Consider the following 19,228-nt stretch of genomic DNA (forward strand, 5'->3'; position numbering starts at 1 on the left):
GCGCGCGCACGAGCGCATATGTACAGAAAATAGATCTGGCTGAAAGGCAATACAGGGGGCATATGCACGATTCAACTATTATTGTATTGTGACTATCACGAAGGGACTCTGCCATTTTGAATTTGCCAATACGTTACTGTGAGTAGAGAGGCCAACTCACAGCCTGTCCTAGGCAGTGGTGGCTGGTGCCCACAAGACCTGGTAGGGCAGCTAGGAGGTTGTTAGGGTGTGGTCAATGGGGTCACAGGGCCTAACTGTTCTGGTAAGAATCCTGGCCTCCTAAGAAAGTAGGAAAAGGGGCATCACAAAAGGTCAGGGGGTGACTCCCCCTGTTATTTGGGCACTTCTATTCATTGCAGTGGGGACAAAGAAAGTAAAAGAGTACAAAAACAAAGGGGAGAAAAGGGAGTGCATTGGGGAAACCTGGGGTTGGTCGAGAGCGGTTTTATTCATTTCTTTTGTGGTGTTAAGATTAGATTCGTTTTCAGGGTTGCCAGAGGTGAATGCTCATGGAAGTGCCTCTTTGTAGGTCCGGCAATAGGAAGGTTATCTTGGCTTTAACCAATATCATCTTCGTTTTACTGCCACGTTCATGAATTCTGTACTTTCTTATATCTGAATTTATTTATCATCTGCAAGTGGGACCTGCAACGAAGTGTTACATAATAGGGAGGTGGTAGCAAGAAAGGGCACTGGAAGCAAATGGAAACCCTAGGGAAAAGGTTTTGATGGAAGTTCCAGTCAGACAAACACATTTGATGGTGGAAAGCAGGGCTAGCGATAGGGGAGGCCTGAGGAAGAATCTCATGGGTCAGATAGAGAGATTCCCCATCCTTAGATCAGGGATATTTAGGCCTATCATCCCTATTTTTCATAGGTCAGTGACATAACCAGTTTCAGCCAATCAGCTCTGTGCATAGCTGCTGCAAACATGCAAAAACTCTTTCTTTCCCTGAGCTTGATTTGAGTTGTGGGGTGGGGGGACCAGAGCTCTGAGCAAAGTGCAGGGTAAAAGGTAAAGGTAACAGGACCCCTGACCATTAGGTCCAGTCGTGGACGACTCTGGGGTTGCGGCGCTCATCTCGTTTTACTGGCCGAGGGAGCCGGCGTACAGCTTCTGGGTCATGTGGCCAGCATGACTAAGCCGTTCCTGGCGAACCAGAGCAGTGCATGGAAACGCAGTTTACCTTCCCGCCGGAGCATTATCTACTTGCACTTTGACATGCTTTCGAACTGCTAGGTTGGCAGCAGCAGGGGCCAAGCTCACCCTGTTGCAGGGATTCGAACCGCCAACCTGATCGGCAAGCCCTAGGCTCTGTGGTTTAACCCACAGCGCCACCCTCTACTTATTGATGCTGCTGCAACTCAACAAATTTTAAAGTGGAGCATTTTTCTTTGTCTCGTTAAGTCACTTAATTTTGTTTTATATATGTGTTCAATTTTTGTTTTGTTTTGGTGGGCATGGAATTTGAATTTGCTTGTCTAGATTTCTACTCAGAAACTTGTAATGTAAGACGTAATTGCAAACCTTGCAGATGTCATCTGTAAACGAGCTTTGTACTTGTAGATGCAGCTTTAGTGCCCCCTCGTGGTCACCAACTTTTAAGAAACACCCTGCAAGCATTTCTCACTTAACAAGAGACTATTGTGAAACAAAGTACTGTACCAAGATTACCCACTATTCAGCAATAATCAGTGTAACCTTCAATATAGTCAAATACCTGCCATTCAAAACTTGGTACTCCAGTTTCCAAAAAAATGAAGATACTCTCTTCTTGCCAGGAACTTGAAATACCCTCTGTACTAGTTGTCTGAACTTCTACTTATCTAGGATGTTACATACCCAAAGATAAACCAGACGATAAGTAGGACACATTCTAGGTCAACTGTATGCCGTTAGATGGAAGATGGCCAATAAATGGAAGTTGCTTTTCGAGTGTTTACAATGATCCAAGTGAAACAGTTCTCTTCTTGCATTTATTGTAGAAAGCATGGAAAATGGTACAATAAAAAGCAAAAAGTTACTGGAGTAGCAGTTGGAGAGTAAGTTACTTAAATGTGTATTTTCTCTCCCAGACTGTATAGTACATTTTAAGGGGGTGGGGGTGGGGAAGGGATAAGTCTCTTAACTGGTTTAAATAAAGAGTGTTTGTGACTCTAAGATAACAGAACCAAGGACCCAGGACCCCTCCAGAGTTAAATATGACTTTAAAAGAAAACACCAAATACATAATCCATGACTTGGCCTAGTACAAAAATACTGTGCTCAGAAACTATATATATTTGTTCAAATGTTTCAAAAAGGCAGAAGATTATCAACACACCAAGTGACAACGTGTTAGGAATTTCTACAGAGTTAAACTATAAAAGTAACATATTTCAAAACTATGTACAGTGTTTTCACTACATTCTTAAGAAACACTTACACAGTCTGTGTCCTGTGTATCTACAGAGAAGTTAAATTCTAACTTCATTTACAATTCCACTGGAGGAGTGGAAGGGCAGAGTGACTATATCAAAACAGTTGGGTGAATTTTACTGCAGTCAAGGATTTGGTCCAGAGTTTGTAATGGGAATCGTAAGACCTTATGTACAAGCAAGAAATGCAACAAACCTTATACCATCAAATAAAATAGCTCATTGTATTCAGTTAATTGGATCCAGCTATTCAGCTGAATTGCTTTCTAACAATTATTTTTAAGTCATGGTACTCATACACGTCATCTGCAATAGACCTCTTTTAAGGAAAGTTTTCACATCAACTTTCTGATGACCATATTCTGTATCAAACAGTGTGCATCAAGTCTAGTATCAAAATAATTCTGATGACATCTTTCAATGTTTAAAGCCTCAACACGGAGCTCTAACCTAAAGCATACACTTTGGAAATGGCAGCAAAGTCATGACTTTAATTTTAAGGCCCTTTCTACAAATGCATGGTCACCATTAGATGACTGCAAGATCAAATAATTACTTGCATGTTGCGATGGGTGAACCTGTCAGTTTTGGTTTCCCTCACTTTTCCAATCTTAAATTCAGTTCACTTGATTTTTGCAGCAGTTTGCTATTTTATGATTCTTTTTTTAATTCTATACCTGAAGATTTAGACATTTTTTCATGCACATTTCTCCTCATATATACACTTTGTACATATTTTTCCAAGCAATTTTCTCCGATATAATGCATTATTGCAGATTATTATCGGCAACATGCATTTTTAAGCACAGCTTTCCTTAGAAACACAATTTTAATGCTTTTTTTTTTTTTTTTTGGTTTAGAGAAGTTTCAGAAAATTTGGAGACGTGTGAATGTGGTTTGGGAAGTACAAATTACATGAATTAAAATGCAAACTGAATGAATTTCTCCCTATCCTCATTTGCATCTGTAAAAGAACCATCACAAATCAAGCACCACTTATTCAATACTTTTTTTTTACAAAAAATCACTGCAAATTTAAGTTGTACGTTATTAAGTGTTTTCAACTCCTGAGAAATCAAAAAGGTTTATGTGCATAGGGACTATGCACTGAAGCACGATGGCTTTCCCTTGAGTGCCCATCATTTTGAGGAGTACTACTCTTTGGCAGTAAACACCCATAAGCAAATGGTTACGTTCATAATGAAACAATAGTGCCTGTCTGGAACATACCCAGAACATTGGGTATTGTCTTTGGGATCATCCCTACCCACAGTTTCATATACATATCTGCATCTCACAAATAGATGTGCAATCAGTTCCTCCCTGTCAACAGAAACTTACAGAATGCCAATTTTGCCTTTGAGTTCAGTTCTTAAAAAATCAACACATTTCTTAGGTATGAACATGTTGCATTTCCAAGTGATTTCTGCTTTCTTTGCAAGTCATTTAAAAAATAAGCCTACAGTACATAGAGCGACGAGATTCTATAGAATTTTGAGACCAACATCTAATTAAATTACTTTAGTCTTTCTTCACCATTTGCCCTGGGGACAAATTATCCCTGAATCAATGGCAGCTTTTCAGAACCAGAAATAGATTTAAGATCCATTTATAACAACATATACATGTGCTCTATTGCTATAAAGGTAAAGGTACCCCTGCCCGTACGGGCCAGTCGTGTCCGACTCTAGGGTTGTGCGCCCATCTCACTTAAGAGGCCGGAGGCCAGCGCTGTCCGGAGACACTTCCGGGTCACGTGGCCAGCGTGACGAAGCTGCTCTGGCGAGCCGGCACCAGAGCAGCACACGGAAACGCCGTTTACCTTCCCGCTATAAAGCAGTACCTATTTATCTACTTGCACTTAGGGGTGCTTTCGAACTGCTAGGTGGGCAGGAGCTGGAACCGAAAGACAGGAGCTCATCCCGCCGTGGGGATTCGAACCGCCGACCATGAGATTGGCAAGCCCTAGGCGCTGAGGTTTTACCCACAGCGCCACCCGCGTCCCCCTATAGCTCTAATGCTATACACAGGAGCAAATACTATGGGCATGCTTCAATGGGCCTCTAAAGTCAGTGTCTCCAGTCTGCATCATCTGTGGTTACATATAAACTGTTTTCCATAACTGTGAGAATAACTTAATTGGGAATTGTTACCCTGCAAAGCCTGAACAATGTTGTTGAGCACAGGATCAGGGAGATCAAAGCCCTCATACCACTCTTCAGAACATATTTAAACAGTGGTGTAGTACCTAATCCATGTTAGTGATCATTAGGATTACTGAGATTGTTAACTAGATGAAAAGCAATGCTTATATCAGCACTGTGGGAATTTATTTCCATGAAGAGCTGTTGTAGATAGGAAAATATCCACTTACTGTTCTTTAACCACTCTGATTATATAAACTAAGTGCCAACATGTGTCCAGGATTACCCAGTTAAGAATACAACCCAATACACACTTACTTAAATGGCCTTGGCCCTGTATATCTGAAGAAATGTCTCCACCCCCATTGTGTAGCCTGGACACTGAGGTCCAGCTCTGAAGGCCTGGTTGTTCCCTCACTGCCAGAAGTGAGGTTACAGGGAACCAGGCAGAGGGCCTTCTCGGTAGTGGCACACGCCCTGTGAAATGCCCTATCAGCTGTCAAGGAGATAAATAACTATACAATTTTTAGGACACCTGAAGGCAGCCCTGAATAGGGTAGTTTTTAATGTCTGAAGCTTTATTATGTTTTTTATCAGCTAGAAGTCACCCAGAGTGGCTGGGGCCACCTAGACAGATGGGCAGGGTACAAATAATAAAAGTATTGTTATTACCTGAGGATAAGTCCTATTGAATTCAATGAGGCTAACTTCTGAGTAGGTATGTATAGGATTACAGTGCAAATTATTTTCATAACAATTTAGTACAGTCATACCTCAGGTTGAAGTTGCTTCAGGTTGAACGCTTTCGGGTTGCGCTCTGTGGCGACCCAGAAGTAACGGAACATGTTACTTCCGGGTTTCGCCGCCCGCGCATGCACAGATAGTCAAAATGACATCACACGCATGTGCGGAAGCGGTGAATCGCGGCACGTGCAGTCGCGCGTTGTGTCCGCTTCAGTATGCGAACGGGGCTCCGGAACGGATCCCATTCGCATCCTGAGGTACCACTGTACTGGTGTACCTTGGTTTTCAAACGTCTTGGGAGTCGAACGTTTTGGCTCCCAAACGATCGAAAACCAGAAGTGATTGTTCCGGTTTTTGAACATTCTTTGGAACCTGAACATCTGACAAGACTTCTGTGGCTTCTGATTGGCTGCAGAAGCTTCCTGCAGCTGTGCCTTGGTTTCCGAAAGTTTTGGAAGTGAGACGGACTTCCAGAACGGATTCCGTTTGACTTCCAAGGTACCACTGTACAGGGAATTCTCCATGCAAATCTATCAGAGAGAGAGAGAGAGACCCATTTTAGAGGACTGTATTTGACATGATAGTTCAGAAGGGACATGTGTAACATATGGAACAAAGAGTAACTAAGCTTGAATATAAAAGCATTGACTACTATGTCAAATAAAGCCATCAGGCAATATTAAAATCTTCCACTCTGGGGAAATGTGCACTGCCATTCAGCCGTCCTCTCTCTGCCCTGATCTGCCAGCAGCATGGGGCGACCTACTTAACTTCAAAGTGCTCCTGGGCACTGAGGGCTGATGAGATTATATTGATCATCAACAGTACAAACAGGCAGTTATTAAAAAGGTCAAGCATGTGGTTTCTTATTATTTTTATCGTCTGTGCATGTGTGAGCATGCATATCATTTTTTCAGTGGTTATCGAGACAAAGCAGAAAGGAAGTCTTTTGCTGAACCAACTCATAGCTATAAAAGGTTGCATCCACTAAATGCTGCAACACACTCGCCGACTTCAGCCAACTTGCTAATTTGCAGAAAGGCACGTCTTGACCACCCACACTTAAACTAACATTTCAGGTTTGTTTGTTTTTATTGCACATGGCTGCATACACACAGCCCAACTGAAATTATTAACTCTACCCTGCGCAAAAGTGAATTTGGTTCAGATCCCTGCCACCAATAAAACTACAATTTGCTGCGAGATATTCAGTCATCCAGCTCTATCAAGCTTTCCCCCCTCTCTATGTGAGACAAGATCCTCAGTAAGAAAAGATTCAGGTGAACTACTAAAAGTCCACACGCATGGAAATTAGGCCTTTATATTGATGGATGCTGTTTGCATCATTAGGGATATTGTATTGGTGAGCTTATTGTGATATTTTATTGTTTGCGTGGTTGCATTCATATGACTGTTGGTTTATATACCAAATTACTACAAATTATTTTAGAGTAATGCTTTTTAAAAAACACAATACTCCACATAGGTTTCTTTCCACCAGCTTACCAACACATATACAATTCTATGATGCTACAGCCATTGGTAAGATCTCTGCCATATAGGTTGCTCCTGTTTTTCTTATCATCTTCACACTGAGTTGCCAAGTGTGTTTTGCTTGACTTGAGTAATCTGGCACTTTCGACAGAAGTGACTGAAGGAAACAGAAATTTCCATCCCATCCTGGGCTCATTACAATCAGTGGGGTTTCCGTTCCACTTCAGTCTGCCTTACACTAAAACCTAAGTTATTCATCTTGCCATCTGCAATGGTATATAAATGTCAAAAACAACACAGAAAATAATATAATTATAAATTTGACATTTGCAGACTAAGAAAACAGAGACAGGGAATACCACTTATTTGCTTGTGTGATTTCTGCTCCTGACCTTGGGATGACCAGGCAAAGCAAATTTTTCAATATGTCTAATCAACAGATGCAGCCCACTTTGGAACAATGTATTGTGCTTGCGTCTGTCCTGTACTTATTGTGCTCTGGAAAAGCAGATTGATCTCCATGATGATGTGTGGATGATCTAGTCTTGAGGAAAGGAGGCTGAATGTGGTCTTCATCTCCTTATATGCACAAGCTATACACAGTGGTCAAAAGATTGCAATTGATTGATCCTCTGGGGATAATGTTGAACAAGGATGTTGAGTCTGCTTTGCTGGTACTTCAGATCCTAAGGTTATTGCCTTAAATGGCAACTGTTTTGGTGGAGTAGTTGAACCTGCCTTACGTACAATCCAAATGTACAGAAACAGCATGAGACAAAGCAGAATATTCAGCCCTTCCTGGAGTGTTCGAGGCTGAATGTTTGAATGCACTCCCATAAAAAAACCAAAACCCTGCACATGGAAAATCTAGCATGTCAAGGAGAACATTTCAGGCCTACTCTCCCTCCTGATGTGCCAGTTGTCTATATGCAGGGAGTTGGGTTTTTTTATATATGGTCGGCCACATAATATATCCCATGGAAAAGTGGCACAATTACAGAAGGACTGGAACACATGATTCTTCTGAACATGCAGCAGGCCTTTAGATCTTGGATATGGAAAATATATGAAGTCGGCCAGATAATACTTTTAATGAACAAACATTACAGCTTCAGTATGTGGCACATTTTTGTACCTGTGTGAGCATATACACATGCTCGATGTCCCAAAATTAGCATGAATACCACACAACTGAAGAGTATCTCCCAGTTCATAAAAAAGAAGTGGCAAAAATCTAACAATGGAGAAACCTGTTTCCATTGTCAGATTTCTTGACCTCTTTTGACTGCATTTGAAAGCCCCAATTGTGAGGCCAACAGTCCCTTTCATGGGACAGATGGAAGTGGTTTTGGGCCTGCGTTTTCAGATTGCAGTCAAACATCACACAGGTTAGTGAGTCTCCCAGCTATTCCTAAAATAGAGGTAAAAGCAGCTCCTAATCATTTGGGATGTTGAGGAATGTTCTGGATCCTTTGGCAGAAAGCCTTGTTCCTACTTTGAGAGCTATGGTGGCAGTTGTACGCTCCCTGACAAACCCCAGTCCCAAAAGTGCAACTTTTCAGATAACTGCGCAAAAATCAATGCAACGTATTTGATAGGTGTGCTTGCTTGCTGCTAGTTTGTCCTAAAAAAGTATTACACATGTGAAAATCATCTTTACAAATATCTGGGTACGGCTAAAGTTGTATCCACAAATAAACACTACCAGACAAAAATCTCATTTTTGACATGGTAACATTATTGGTTGCAGGCAGTGAGATGGTATTTTAAGATTTGTTTTGTCTACGTCAAACTAATACTCGTTGACTTCTTTAATGTTATCGTTGTAAGCTTCCTGAAGTATTCTCAGCTGTTTCCATTTCTGCTTTCTGCTTCAATACTCTGCGGTTATGCTTGTTCCAAGTCAAATGGTCTTATGAAAAACCAAAAGCATTCTTCTTTCCAAAATTTACTCATAAAAACCTCTTTGCAATTATGAGCAGTTGTTTTTAAGTAGCCTTGGCTATTTCTCAGCTCTGATCTCTTTAATTTGATTCAGTTTTACAATATCCAGAGCAATTCTCAAGTTCTGGACTGGGCCTAGTTTTCTTCACTCACTCACATCGCTGCCAGCTTCAGGCCATTCCCCATTCCACGATTTCAATAGGCAGGATGGCATTGAAGCTTGTTTGCTGTGGGATGATCCCATCTCATTGAAAGTAGCCCCAATGTCTACACAGTCTCTCTTCTGTCTGTCTCCATTCCCCATTTCTCTTGACTTTGATGTCTTCTTCAGACAATTGCACTTTTGAGCTATGATGCTTTAAGAAATGTCAGGTAGTTCCATCTATAGATCTTTACCAGCAGCCTGGGACTGCTGGGTAATTAACAGCTCAAGTTCATTTAAGGTGAAGCACTCTCACAGCAGGAAAAGGCACAGGAGCAATATATTCTCTCAAGATACTGTGCTTCATCCCTGACTTTCTTTGGAATAAAGAGATATTGGATTCAGCAGCTCCCATAGTGAACACTGACCACTAAGCTCCTCCATGTTTCTCAGGCTCCCAAAGGCAACACTGCGCTCTCATTATTTACACTTACAGAAACAGACAAGACAAAAGGATGAAAAAGGTGCTAAGTATGGTAATCGTTTTAAAGTACTGGCCATTGACTGAAACTAAACAACTATGTACAACTGAGAACAGCAGTCCTAGAAACTCTCCTCTTCTGTACCGTCTTATAAAGCCGAGCAGAGCAAACTGGACCTGCTAAGTGCAGACCTCATTCTCCCTCAAATAAACGGAATATTGGAAATATACAACTATGATACATCATACACAAAAACGTTTATGTTACGCTTCCGAATGCTGTGCAAAAATATATGTCTCCTTGTTCTTTTAAAATACAGCAGTGGCAAATTATACACCTATTTCGTACAGTGTCTAGCAAAACATTTAAGTATCTCCAAATCACTATATATAAATAGCTTCTTTGTAAACCAGCATTCCTAACGAAGTGCTATCTCAGTTCCGTTTGGGCTGATTGCTTTCTCCATTGATCAGGTTTGTTTCTTGCTGTTCGGCTAATGCCTGCCATTTCTGCCTGTTCTTTCTGCAGCCTTCCAGCAAAGGATAGCAGGCTTCTGAGACGTGTGTCATCGCCTGCAAATGGAAAAGCAAATTGGACCCATCAAAACCTAAGAAAGGGGAAGGGGACTTCTCTTCCTTAGAGTTTAGCAGTTTCACAGAATATGCTGGGAAGTGAACACACAGCAAACATCCAAGAAGCAGCTTCCCAGCATGCTCCTGGCTGATAGGTGCAGTCCGCAAATGGCAGTGGATCTGGAGGAAGGCAGATTCCCCCTCTCTGCATGCCACAAGCTACCCCAAACTGTCTGCAGGAAGCAAGCCAGGCTTATCCCATGGCCTGCATTAGTGCCACAGCATTCCTACACAGGAGCTGCGCCTTTCAAGGATATATCCACAGATCTGGGAACCTGTGTCACTAGTGGGTTGCTGGACTCCAGCTCCCATCGGCCAGCATAGCCAATGGTCATGCATGATGGGAGCTGTACTCCCAATATCACCTGGAGGACCAAAGATTCATCATCCCTGAAATAAAAGAACATGAGGTTCTTAGGTCAAATTCCAGATACCCACCCACTTAAGGCAAAATCATACGGACAGACCCATGAGCAGTAAATAGAGAGAAATCCCACTACAATATTTCAGAGATCTTGCTTGATTATTTTATTGTGTAAGGGTCCTTGCTCGGCTGCATTTCCTTTGTAGGAAAGCCAAAGAAGTCCCATTAAAGGATGTGAAACTTGATTGTGCAACCCCACTTCCCACAGCCAGATCTGCATAGAATGCTTTTGAAGAGAAAGCGCAGTTTTGAAGACAACGTTGGCAGATGACACAGATGCAAACACTCTCATTGTACAGGCCGCTCCATATATGGTACCTCATAGAGCTGCAAGCAGATGGCATCAATGAAACCAACTTGCATGCTGGGGATTTTGTTTTTCTTTTCACGGTTCATTAAATCCTGAAAAATCAAACGAAGTTCACTTTGAATGAAGCAAGACCACTTGCCAAAATGTGGCTCAATTCATCAATGTTTTGTAATTTGTACACTGCATAGATATATAAAAATTCAACAAAGAAACATACATGCATACATACATACATACATACATACATACATCACAAGGCATGCTAATAAGCCATCATTATAGTCAGTGCTGGCATCAAAGAGGTTGTCCTGGGTTCAAATCCCATCTCAGTCCAAGTTTCCCTAAGTAGCCTTAGGAAAGTTACTTTCTCTCAGCTTCAATTCTTCTATCTGTAAAATGGGAATTGCAACAATCTGCCTCCTAAGTTTCTGGTGAGGATACAACACTGAAAGTGAGGCCTCTGAGCTTGAAATGACCACTTCCAGGTCTCATGAACAGACCTCTAGACAGAGAGAAAGCTGATGCAATTGTAAGTATGTAGATGGAAATAGCTGCAAAATACTTTGCTTCTCCATTAATGCTACTTCCCATACTATTAGCAGAAAATGTCTACTTCTTTGCCAAAAACATTAACTACTCAGCTATAATTGGTAGACAATACAGGGGTTGTATCCCAAAAAGTCATCCTGTTAGTGCAAGGACTCCCCCCCATGTCGAAGCCCCATGTGTGTTCCCCAAAAGTTTTACTGAGGGTTCCCCCAATTCGCATGTTGGTGGGGGGTGGGTTGCACAGGCTGAAGTCTTGTACTAATGAGATTAGTTCATTGGATACAGGCCTAAGTGAATATGATTTTTAGATGCTAGAGGAGGTGTAAATTTTGATACTTCATGTGTAAAAACACCATCTAAAATGAATTTTCGGTAAAAAAACAACCACCACCATGTTGTTTAAAGATGGTTCTTCTACTTACTGTTGGTTCTATATTGAGTTCTTTTCTCTCCTTATCACCTTGGTCAAAGAATTCTGTAGCTACAAGTTCAGCTATCTGCAAGTTAAAAGACAAAGATCTCAGAGTGTGTTTCAACAATATTTTATAATACTGCTGTAATGGTTCTAGGGGTTGCTCGTGCGTACGCCGGTGCAAACACCTGGCTGGATTGCCTGAGTGAACCTTTTCTGTCCGGACAGCCACTCACCCGTGGCTGTCTCAGTCGCTGGCAGAATCCGTGAGTGGGCGTTTCTTAAACTTCTTCCAGAAAAGAAGCTCTTTGACGCCTAGTCTCCTCCTACTCTCTCTGCGCAAAAGCCTTCTGCGCAAGGAGGGCATAGGCAGCGGAGGACCTCTACTCTCCCCGCTGGTCCCCGGCAAGGAGTCATGGGACCGCCTCGCCGCTTTCCCCATCTGCCCCTCTTCTCCACTGGTGCTATGCTGATTCTCTTCCCCAGAAGATGGGCTGCCTCTCCCAATCCCGGGACGCTCTCTGGAATCCCTCTCTGGAATCCCTCTGGATTTTGCTCTCTCCCCCCGGCACTGATGGCAGTTCCCTGTTCCCTGTCTACCCCACCACTTCCACGACTGCCGAAACACGCCCTTCTCACCCAAACTCAGACATAGGGGGCATTCTGGCTGAGGAGGCAGCAGTGGGGTGGGCAGGGCCTTGCTTCTTGAACTTCCATCACCTAAGGCAACTGATTCACCCTGCCTAATGGGTGAGTCAACTCTGATGCCATCACACACTGGCAATAAGCCTAGCTTGGGATCAAGCCCCCTTTTCAATGTCCCTCGCAGGCAGAGGTATTGCCAGCGGGGTACTGTCAGAGGGCCTCCAACACATAAGGGGGACGTTGGCACTCTGTTGGTGGCAGCTGGCAAGAGGCAGTTCAGTTTGGTGTGAGGGGGTTCAGATTGCTCTGCTACTCATAAGCAAACAAATAAAATCAATGAAATATTTAGAACTTCTTGCTTAACATTCTCATCTGGTTTATGCAGAATTCAATACCCGTCCCCCAAAGGATGCCAGTTTTCCAAGGATTCTTTTGCAATCTCTTTTGCAATGTCTGTATGGTATCACTCCTTTGCCAGGTTTCCCATAGTAATCCTTCTTTTGAAGCTTTCAGCCACTGGCAATCAATATTTGTGCAAGAAACAGGAGGCTGCCGATCTTCCTTGGTATAACAAATTTCATCTTTGTTTTGTTTTAAGTTGATACAAGAGGCAATGCGTTAAAACGGGAGGAAGTTTGGTGGGAACAAATGCTCAAGGAGACTGTGGGCTGCCTTTTTGTAGATTTGGACAGGCCTTTGGCAGTTACTTACCCGTTGCTGAACAGGCCACGGCTTTGTTATTGCTGACAAATCACACGCAGTCATCAGCATTGCCCTATAAAAACCATGAAGCCAAGATTTTATGCATTATAAAAAGCATTGCATCTTGGCAGCAGAATAAAAATGGGTATGGTATGCAAAATCATGTAAAATAAACGCTAAAACAAAGCCCAATCTGTTTTTCATAAATGGCAAAGGAACCATAGCATTGTTGCAAGTAATTAAAATCAGCTAGTAACAAATAGGACTTTGAATTACTATTATTATTAAAAATGTAATATGGAGTGTTTCTGTTCAGTGTTCCAGCCAGCCAGCCAGCCAGCCAGCCAGCCTTTTATCAGATACTCCATTCCATTCCTCCTCCTTGCCAACAGACACTTAGCATTCTGTGGCCACTGAACTTGTCCAGTCACCATTGCCCTATGCTGGTTTGGTGGGGGGTTAGATTTTTCTACTTCTGCAAACCTTGAGGTTCCCACAAACATGCTGATGTCTCCCTCTTGGGATTTTAAAGATTTTTTTTACATACCATTCATAATTCAACACCTGAGGTAACTATTAATATATATGATTAAATACCCCCCGATGTAATTCTAGATTAGGATTGCCAACCCAAAATCCAATCTTTGTTTTGGCTTTATCACTAGAACAGGATATTTCAATCACTTTCCAGTTCCTAAATAACCCCAGTGCTGCTGACGATGGGCTGTTTTAAATCCCTGTCTCACTGAGAATGCAAAGGCCTTAAGGAGTTTTATGGAGTACAGTGGTACCTCGGGTTAAGAACTTAATTCGTTCTGGAGGTTCGTTCTTAACCTGAAACTGTTCTTAACCTGAGGTACCACTTTAGCTAATGGCTGCTGCCATGCCACAGCCGTGTGATTTCTGTTCTCATCCTGAAGCAAAGTTCTTAACCTGAGGTACTATTTCTGGCTTAGTGGAGTCTGTAACCTGAAGCGTCACCAGTGCCATGTAACCCTGCCTTGATGGGACTGCATGGAAAAGGAGGGAACAATTCTGCATGTGACCAAATTATGTGACATCTTTGCCACTTGCTCAGCTCACCTGATCAGTGTACAATGAGTTCTGTAAACTTTTCAGCTTGCATATTAACAAGCAGCAAAACAAGCTGAAAAATTTACAGAACTCATTGTACACTGATCAGGTGAGCTGAGCAACTGGCAAAGATGTCACATAATTTGGTCACATGCAGAATTGTTCCCTCCTTTTCCATGCAGTCCCATCAAGGCAGGGTTACATGGCACTGGTGATGACTCCATTATTGCAGGCAGAGCTACTACAACTTTAGCCTGACCTTTCTCATGCAGAATAAATAACCTTAGGAATACTGACTTTTAACAGTTCAGTGCTTCAGGACAATGCCTGTATTGCAAAGGAACAATATGGTATTCTGTCAAGGCTGTTTCACCCTGTTTGGAAATTGCATGGAAGGTTTACATAACCATTAGAAACCAGTTGCTCACCACCATTCATCAAGAAAGTTCTTTCTGTTCTCTTGTAGCCCAACCCAAGCATTCCATGAAACTAAAGTTCTGTGATAGCTGGCCTAGGCTAACACAACAAAATCACACAGAAGCTGGATACTATATTTGCTCACTTACAAAAATAGCTCCTTTTGATAAGGGTCTTCCAGGTTAAACTGTTTCTTTCTCAGAAGGTCAAAAAACTCTCCTCTTCTCCTGAAAGCATTATAAGATAATTATTGTTTATAAATGACCTTAAAAGAAAGACAGTCTACGCTTTTACATTAAAAAGGATAATCTAAAGGAAAGAAAGAGAGAAAGAAAATGTTCCACAGGTGAAGTGACTTTTCCAAGAACAGCAGCTGTTTGCAATAACGCTAGAGCAACTTACTTAATGTACAGTGCAAGATCTGTGGCCAGAATAGCTTGTTTGATCATTTTCACAGTAGCCTTGTATTCCTCAACAGAAAGGCCGCTGAGAATCTGGTTGCCCTTCACACACAAAAAAAAGAAACAACAACAAACCAATGCTTCTGATTACACACAGAACATTTGACTAATTTGTCAGTCTCCACAGTTTTGTTGTCCAGATTTTAAGAACTGGCAAACCCCCCCCCCCCAAGTTGCTCCACTCTAAAACACATAGAGCTGCCTTAAAACGTCTTGCACCAATGAGAACTGGGCCCTGTTCTCTTTTGTTCTGTAGATTTGACACACTGCTATATTTTCTTGAGAGCAAGGTAACACATGGAAAGGCAACCCCCATCCAAAACTCCACCTCACCAGGGTTTTAATTAATTAATTGCTTTTCTAAGATTTATATCCCACTTTTCTTCCCATCGTGGAACCCAAAGTAGCATACATGTGGCTTCCAGAAGATGTCCCATACAGGCAGCTGACCAGAGCCAGACCACCTCAGCTTCAGTATTTGAAGGCCTCATGTGCCTTCAAACCTACCCTGGGAAATTGACATGGAAGGAGATCCCCATTAGACTCTAAGAAGGAAACATGGTTCTTCATTGAGAAATCTATCTATTTTCTTGGCTTTGCAAACACAAAACAAAAAAACTTGTTTCTTATCTACAAGAAACAACACACACCTAAAATGAAAAAGAACAGCCAATCTGATCCCTTGGCAGCCTGCAAAGTGTTGCTAGATACTAGTTGGCATTCAGTGGCCTACTGGGCAGGGTAGTAGCAGAAGGAGGAGTAGTAGTAATGATAATATGACGATGAAATAAATGAACAGTGTGTAATGTAGACCACGGGATGAGGCAGTTAGCAGTGCTCTTTTGTTTCAGATTTAGGATATACAGTACATACCTAAGAAAATATACATAAAACACCTTGAAGAGCAGGATTTACACTGCCAGTTAAAAGATGTTTGCTTATTTGTTTGGGTGATGCACAGGCTAAGTTTAAACTTCAAGAGTTTTTTTTGGTTTTGCAATACTTTTTGAAGACCATTAGAGGAAGTAACATCCCGTGGGTATGTACCACTGGAGGAAGCAATATCTGATGGGCATCCCTCTTGGAATTACTCTGTGCACCTTCCAACAGAACTTGATGCTATAACAGCAGTGCTCGCTCCACAGAAATATTAACTAGATTAATGAGCATGAAATACTCCTTTTGCTCTGATGCCAAGGCAATAGGTACTGAAACTGACATGAGCAATGGTGCTTATATAAGCTTATCGAGAAAAGCTTGGTGGCTCTTAGAAGGGCTGCCTTTTCGTTCTTGTCCCAAAAAGGAATAAAAAATACTTAAGAATGCATAATGCTGGGAACCCATCCAAAACTAAAAATAAAAGCGAATTGGGCAAGGTTTCCCTCCAGTGCACACATGACAAGAAAATCATTTACCGGGGTATTCAGGATCATCAGGCACTGATCAAAATGGTGATGCTCCATGATTGAGTGGCAATACAGCTGGGCAAGGGGGTGTTCACTTCTGAAAAGGGAAAACAAAGGGCACACAGCATATTTAACTGGCACATGCGACAGTGACTGGGCAAAGATAGTATTTTTTATTGAAGGTAGAATAGGGTTTTGGAAAGGTCTATGGGAGAGATATATTCATTCCCCACCCCATGACTGGTCTGCAGTGGTCAAACAGGTTTGCAGGTTTTTGAAAGAATACAAAAACCTACTCACTCATGAGGTCCACAAATTTTGTCTGTCCTCAGAAATTTGAGACTGCCAGGACCCTGTCCCTCTGCTGGGAGCCTTGTGTCCAATAGGCAACATGCAGAATTCACTGCCACAGAATGTGGTGGTGGCAGCCACTGAAATGTAATTCCCACAGAGGACATACCTACCAAAAATGGATTAGCTACGATAACACATAGAGGTTCCCTTGTTATCTAAGAGGCTGTTCCCTTACATGCTATGGCCGGCACATGTCTATGTGTCAACCACACCCTTATTGGGAGCTTCTTAGGGGCATCTGCTTGTCCCTTCCTGTAAAAAGAATGTTGGGTTCGATGGACCTGATGCAATAAGCACAATTCTTCGTATGTTTCCTAGATATACTTTCTGGGGGGAGAGGGTAAGGGAAGCTTTATGGCTGCAATCCAGCAGGGGCATATGGGGAGAAGCAGGTAAGGCAGTCTTCACTGATTCTCCCTTCCCAGTAGCTTTGTTCAGGTGTGCATGCTTAGAATGAGCACGCTTAGAACCTCCCTTCAGACCATCTTATTCAATGCAGCAAGGCCTGAACATAGGAAGCCACCTATCAGACCATTGGTCTATCTAGCTCAGCCTTGGCATACCTGTGGTTTCAGGTTTCAGTGGTTTCAGGTAGTGGTCTTTCCTATCCCTTCCTGGAGACGCTGGGGATTGAACCTGGAACCCTGTCCATGCAGATCAGATACTCTGCCACTGAGTCACAGCCATCTCCCTCGAGTGGAGCAGCTACGTGCAGGTATACTGAGAGGGGGTACTGAATTGTGCTCTTGCTTCCCATTTCATGCCTACATGCATTCAAGTGAACATGTGGACTGGGTTTCCACAGCCCTTAAAAATCTTCTCCAGAGGATTGGGGTGGGGAACTGTGTGGGAAGTGGCACTGGAGCCTGTAGGGTAAAGGTAAGGTAAAGGTAAAGGGACCCCTGACCATTAGGTCCAGTCGTGGCCAACTCTGGGGTTGCAGCACTCATCTCGCTTATTGGCCAAGGGAGCCGGCGTACAGCTTCCAGGTCATGTGGCCAGCATGACTAAGCCGCTTCTGGCGAACCAGAGCAGTGCACAGAAATTCTGTTTACCTTCCCGCTGAAGCAGTACCTATTTATCTACTTGCACTTTGATGTGCTTTCGAACTGCTAGGTTGGCAGGAGCAGGGACCGAGCAACAGGAGCTCACCCCGTCATGGGGATTCGAACCGCCAACCTTCTGATCGGCAAGTCCTACGCTCTGTGGTTTAACCCACAGCGCCACCCGTGTCCCCAAGAGTAAAGGTAGCATTAGCAAAAATCATTCTCCCCACGCACCAGAATGAATCTCCACTGCATTAGAGTCTGGACCTTTGGGAAGGTTTGTAGTTTAGTGGTAAAGCCTCTGTGTTGCATGCAGAGGTTCCAGCTTCAGTCCCCCTGCATATCGAGGTAGGGCTGGAAAAGACACCCTATTTGAAACCCTGGACAGCTTCCGCCAATCAGTGAGGACAATACTGAGTGAGATGAACCAATGATTGGGCTTGGTATAAGGCAGTTTCCCATGCTCCTATGTCTACAAACAGAACTTGGGGGGGGGGGGAGTGCATTTCATATAACTTTTGCTTAGCATGATTTACAGCTTTCTGGTTATTTTATTATAAGAAAAGCACAACCCACTTCCAAGAAAATAATCTCAAGTCAAGTGTCCTGAGTCTCCCTGCTTCCAACTACACACAAAGAACAACATTAATCCCCATTTTAATCTATCCTTCACTAGCCTGAGGGATTAAAAAAAAATCCCTAGAACCATTTTTAGTCTGAAAAGGGAATGTTATGGAAACGTAATGCTCTCTTGTTTTGTGGTGTTCACGAACATCAGGCTTCATTGTCAGCAACATTTTCCCAGGACGTTTTTTGGAATGGGGATCGGCATCTCCAGAGGTCTCCCCCCACCCCCAGGAAAGAATTCATTCTTAAACAAATAAAGTAAAAAATAGCCAACTGGTTCAAGCCACTGCAGATCTGTAGGTTGCTGGATGTTTGTGAAAAAAGAATAGAAGTGGGAAAGAGAGAACAGAACGAAGAGCTGAATTTCACCTACATTCTAGGAACTAATTTGAATGGAAGTTTTTGAAAGAATTCAATGTTTCTCTCTTCTGACTGTTCCATCAGTGCAAGCATGTCTGCTTGCCAGGCAGACCAGTCCCCCCTCTCCGATCCTGCACACTGTTTTGAGGATTCTCCTGACCTACCAGAGTGGATTTGGGGGAAGTGTGTGTCAGGAAGAGTGAAGACACCACCATTGCACTAGCAGGAGCCTTTGCAACTGGCTTCTGCTAGCGGGCCAGGTTAGTTAAATATGGGACATTATTCCTACCACCACACAACATCTTTTGAGAGAAAGTTCCAAATGCAGCAGTTATGTACATAAACTACGGGGAAACCACTGCACTGCCTTGCTAACTACATTCCAGCTGGAAAAACTCGAACCTAGAAGAAGTGACCAATTTTTCATTCTTCCTCCTTCCT

General features: G+C 42.7%; 1 protein-coding gene across 11 annotated transcripts in view; it reads right to left on the reverse strand.

The window, feature by feature from the left end:
• Positions 1-1,963: 1,963 nt before the first annotated feature.
• Positions 1,964-19,228, reverse strand: part of PDE5A (phosphodiesterase 5A) — a 125,018-nt gene continuing 107,753 nt past the window's right edge. For all 11 annotated transcript variants that reach the window (XM_083460280.1, XM_083460273.1, XM_083460275.1 and 8 more), the window contains 7 exons: positions 16,410-16,497; positions 14,936-15,036; positions 14,683-14,760; positions 13,052-13,115; positions 11,706-11,780; positions 10,743-10,826; positions 1,964-9,940 (listed from right to left, as the gene is read on the reverse strand). In XM_083460280.1, coding sequence (XP_083316406.1) covers positions 9,803-9,940; positions 10,743-10,826; positions 11,706-11,780; positions 13,052-13,115; positions 14,683-14,760; positions 14,936-15,036; positions 16,410-16,497 — 628 coding nt within the window. In that variant the 3' untranslated portion in view covers positions 1,964-9,802. The remainder of the gene's footprint in view (positions 9,941-10,742; positions 10,827-11,705; positions 11,781-13,051; positions 13,116-14,682; positions 14,761-14,935; positions 15,037-16,409; positions 16,498-19,228) is intronic.

This window comes from Podarcis liolepis (genome assembly GCF_965112155.1).
Source record: "Podarcis liolepis genome assembly, chromosome: 9".
In the NCBI taxonomy this organism is placed as follows: Eukaryota; Metazoa; Chordata; class Lepidosauria; order Squamata; family Lacertidae; genus Podarcis; species Podarcis liolepis.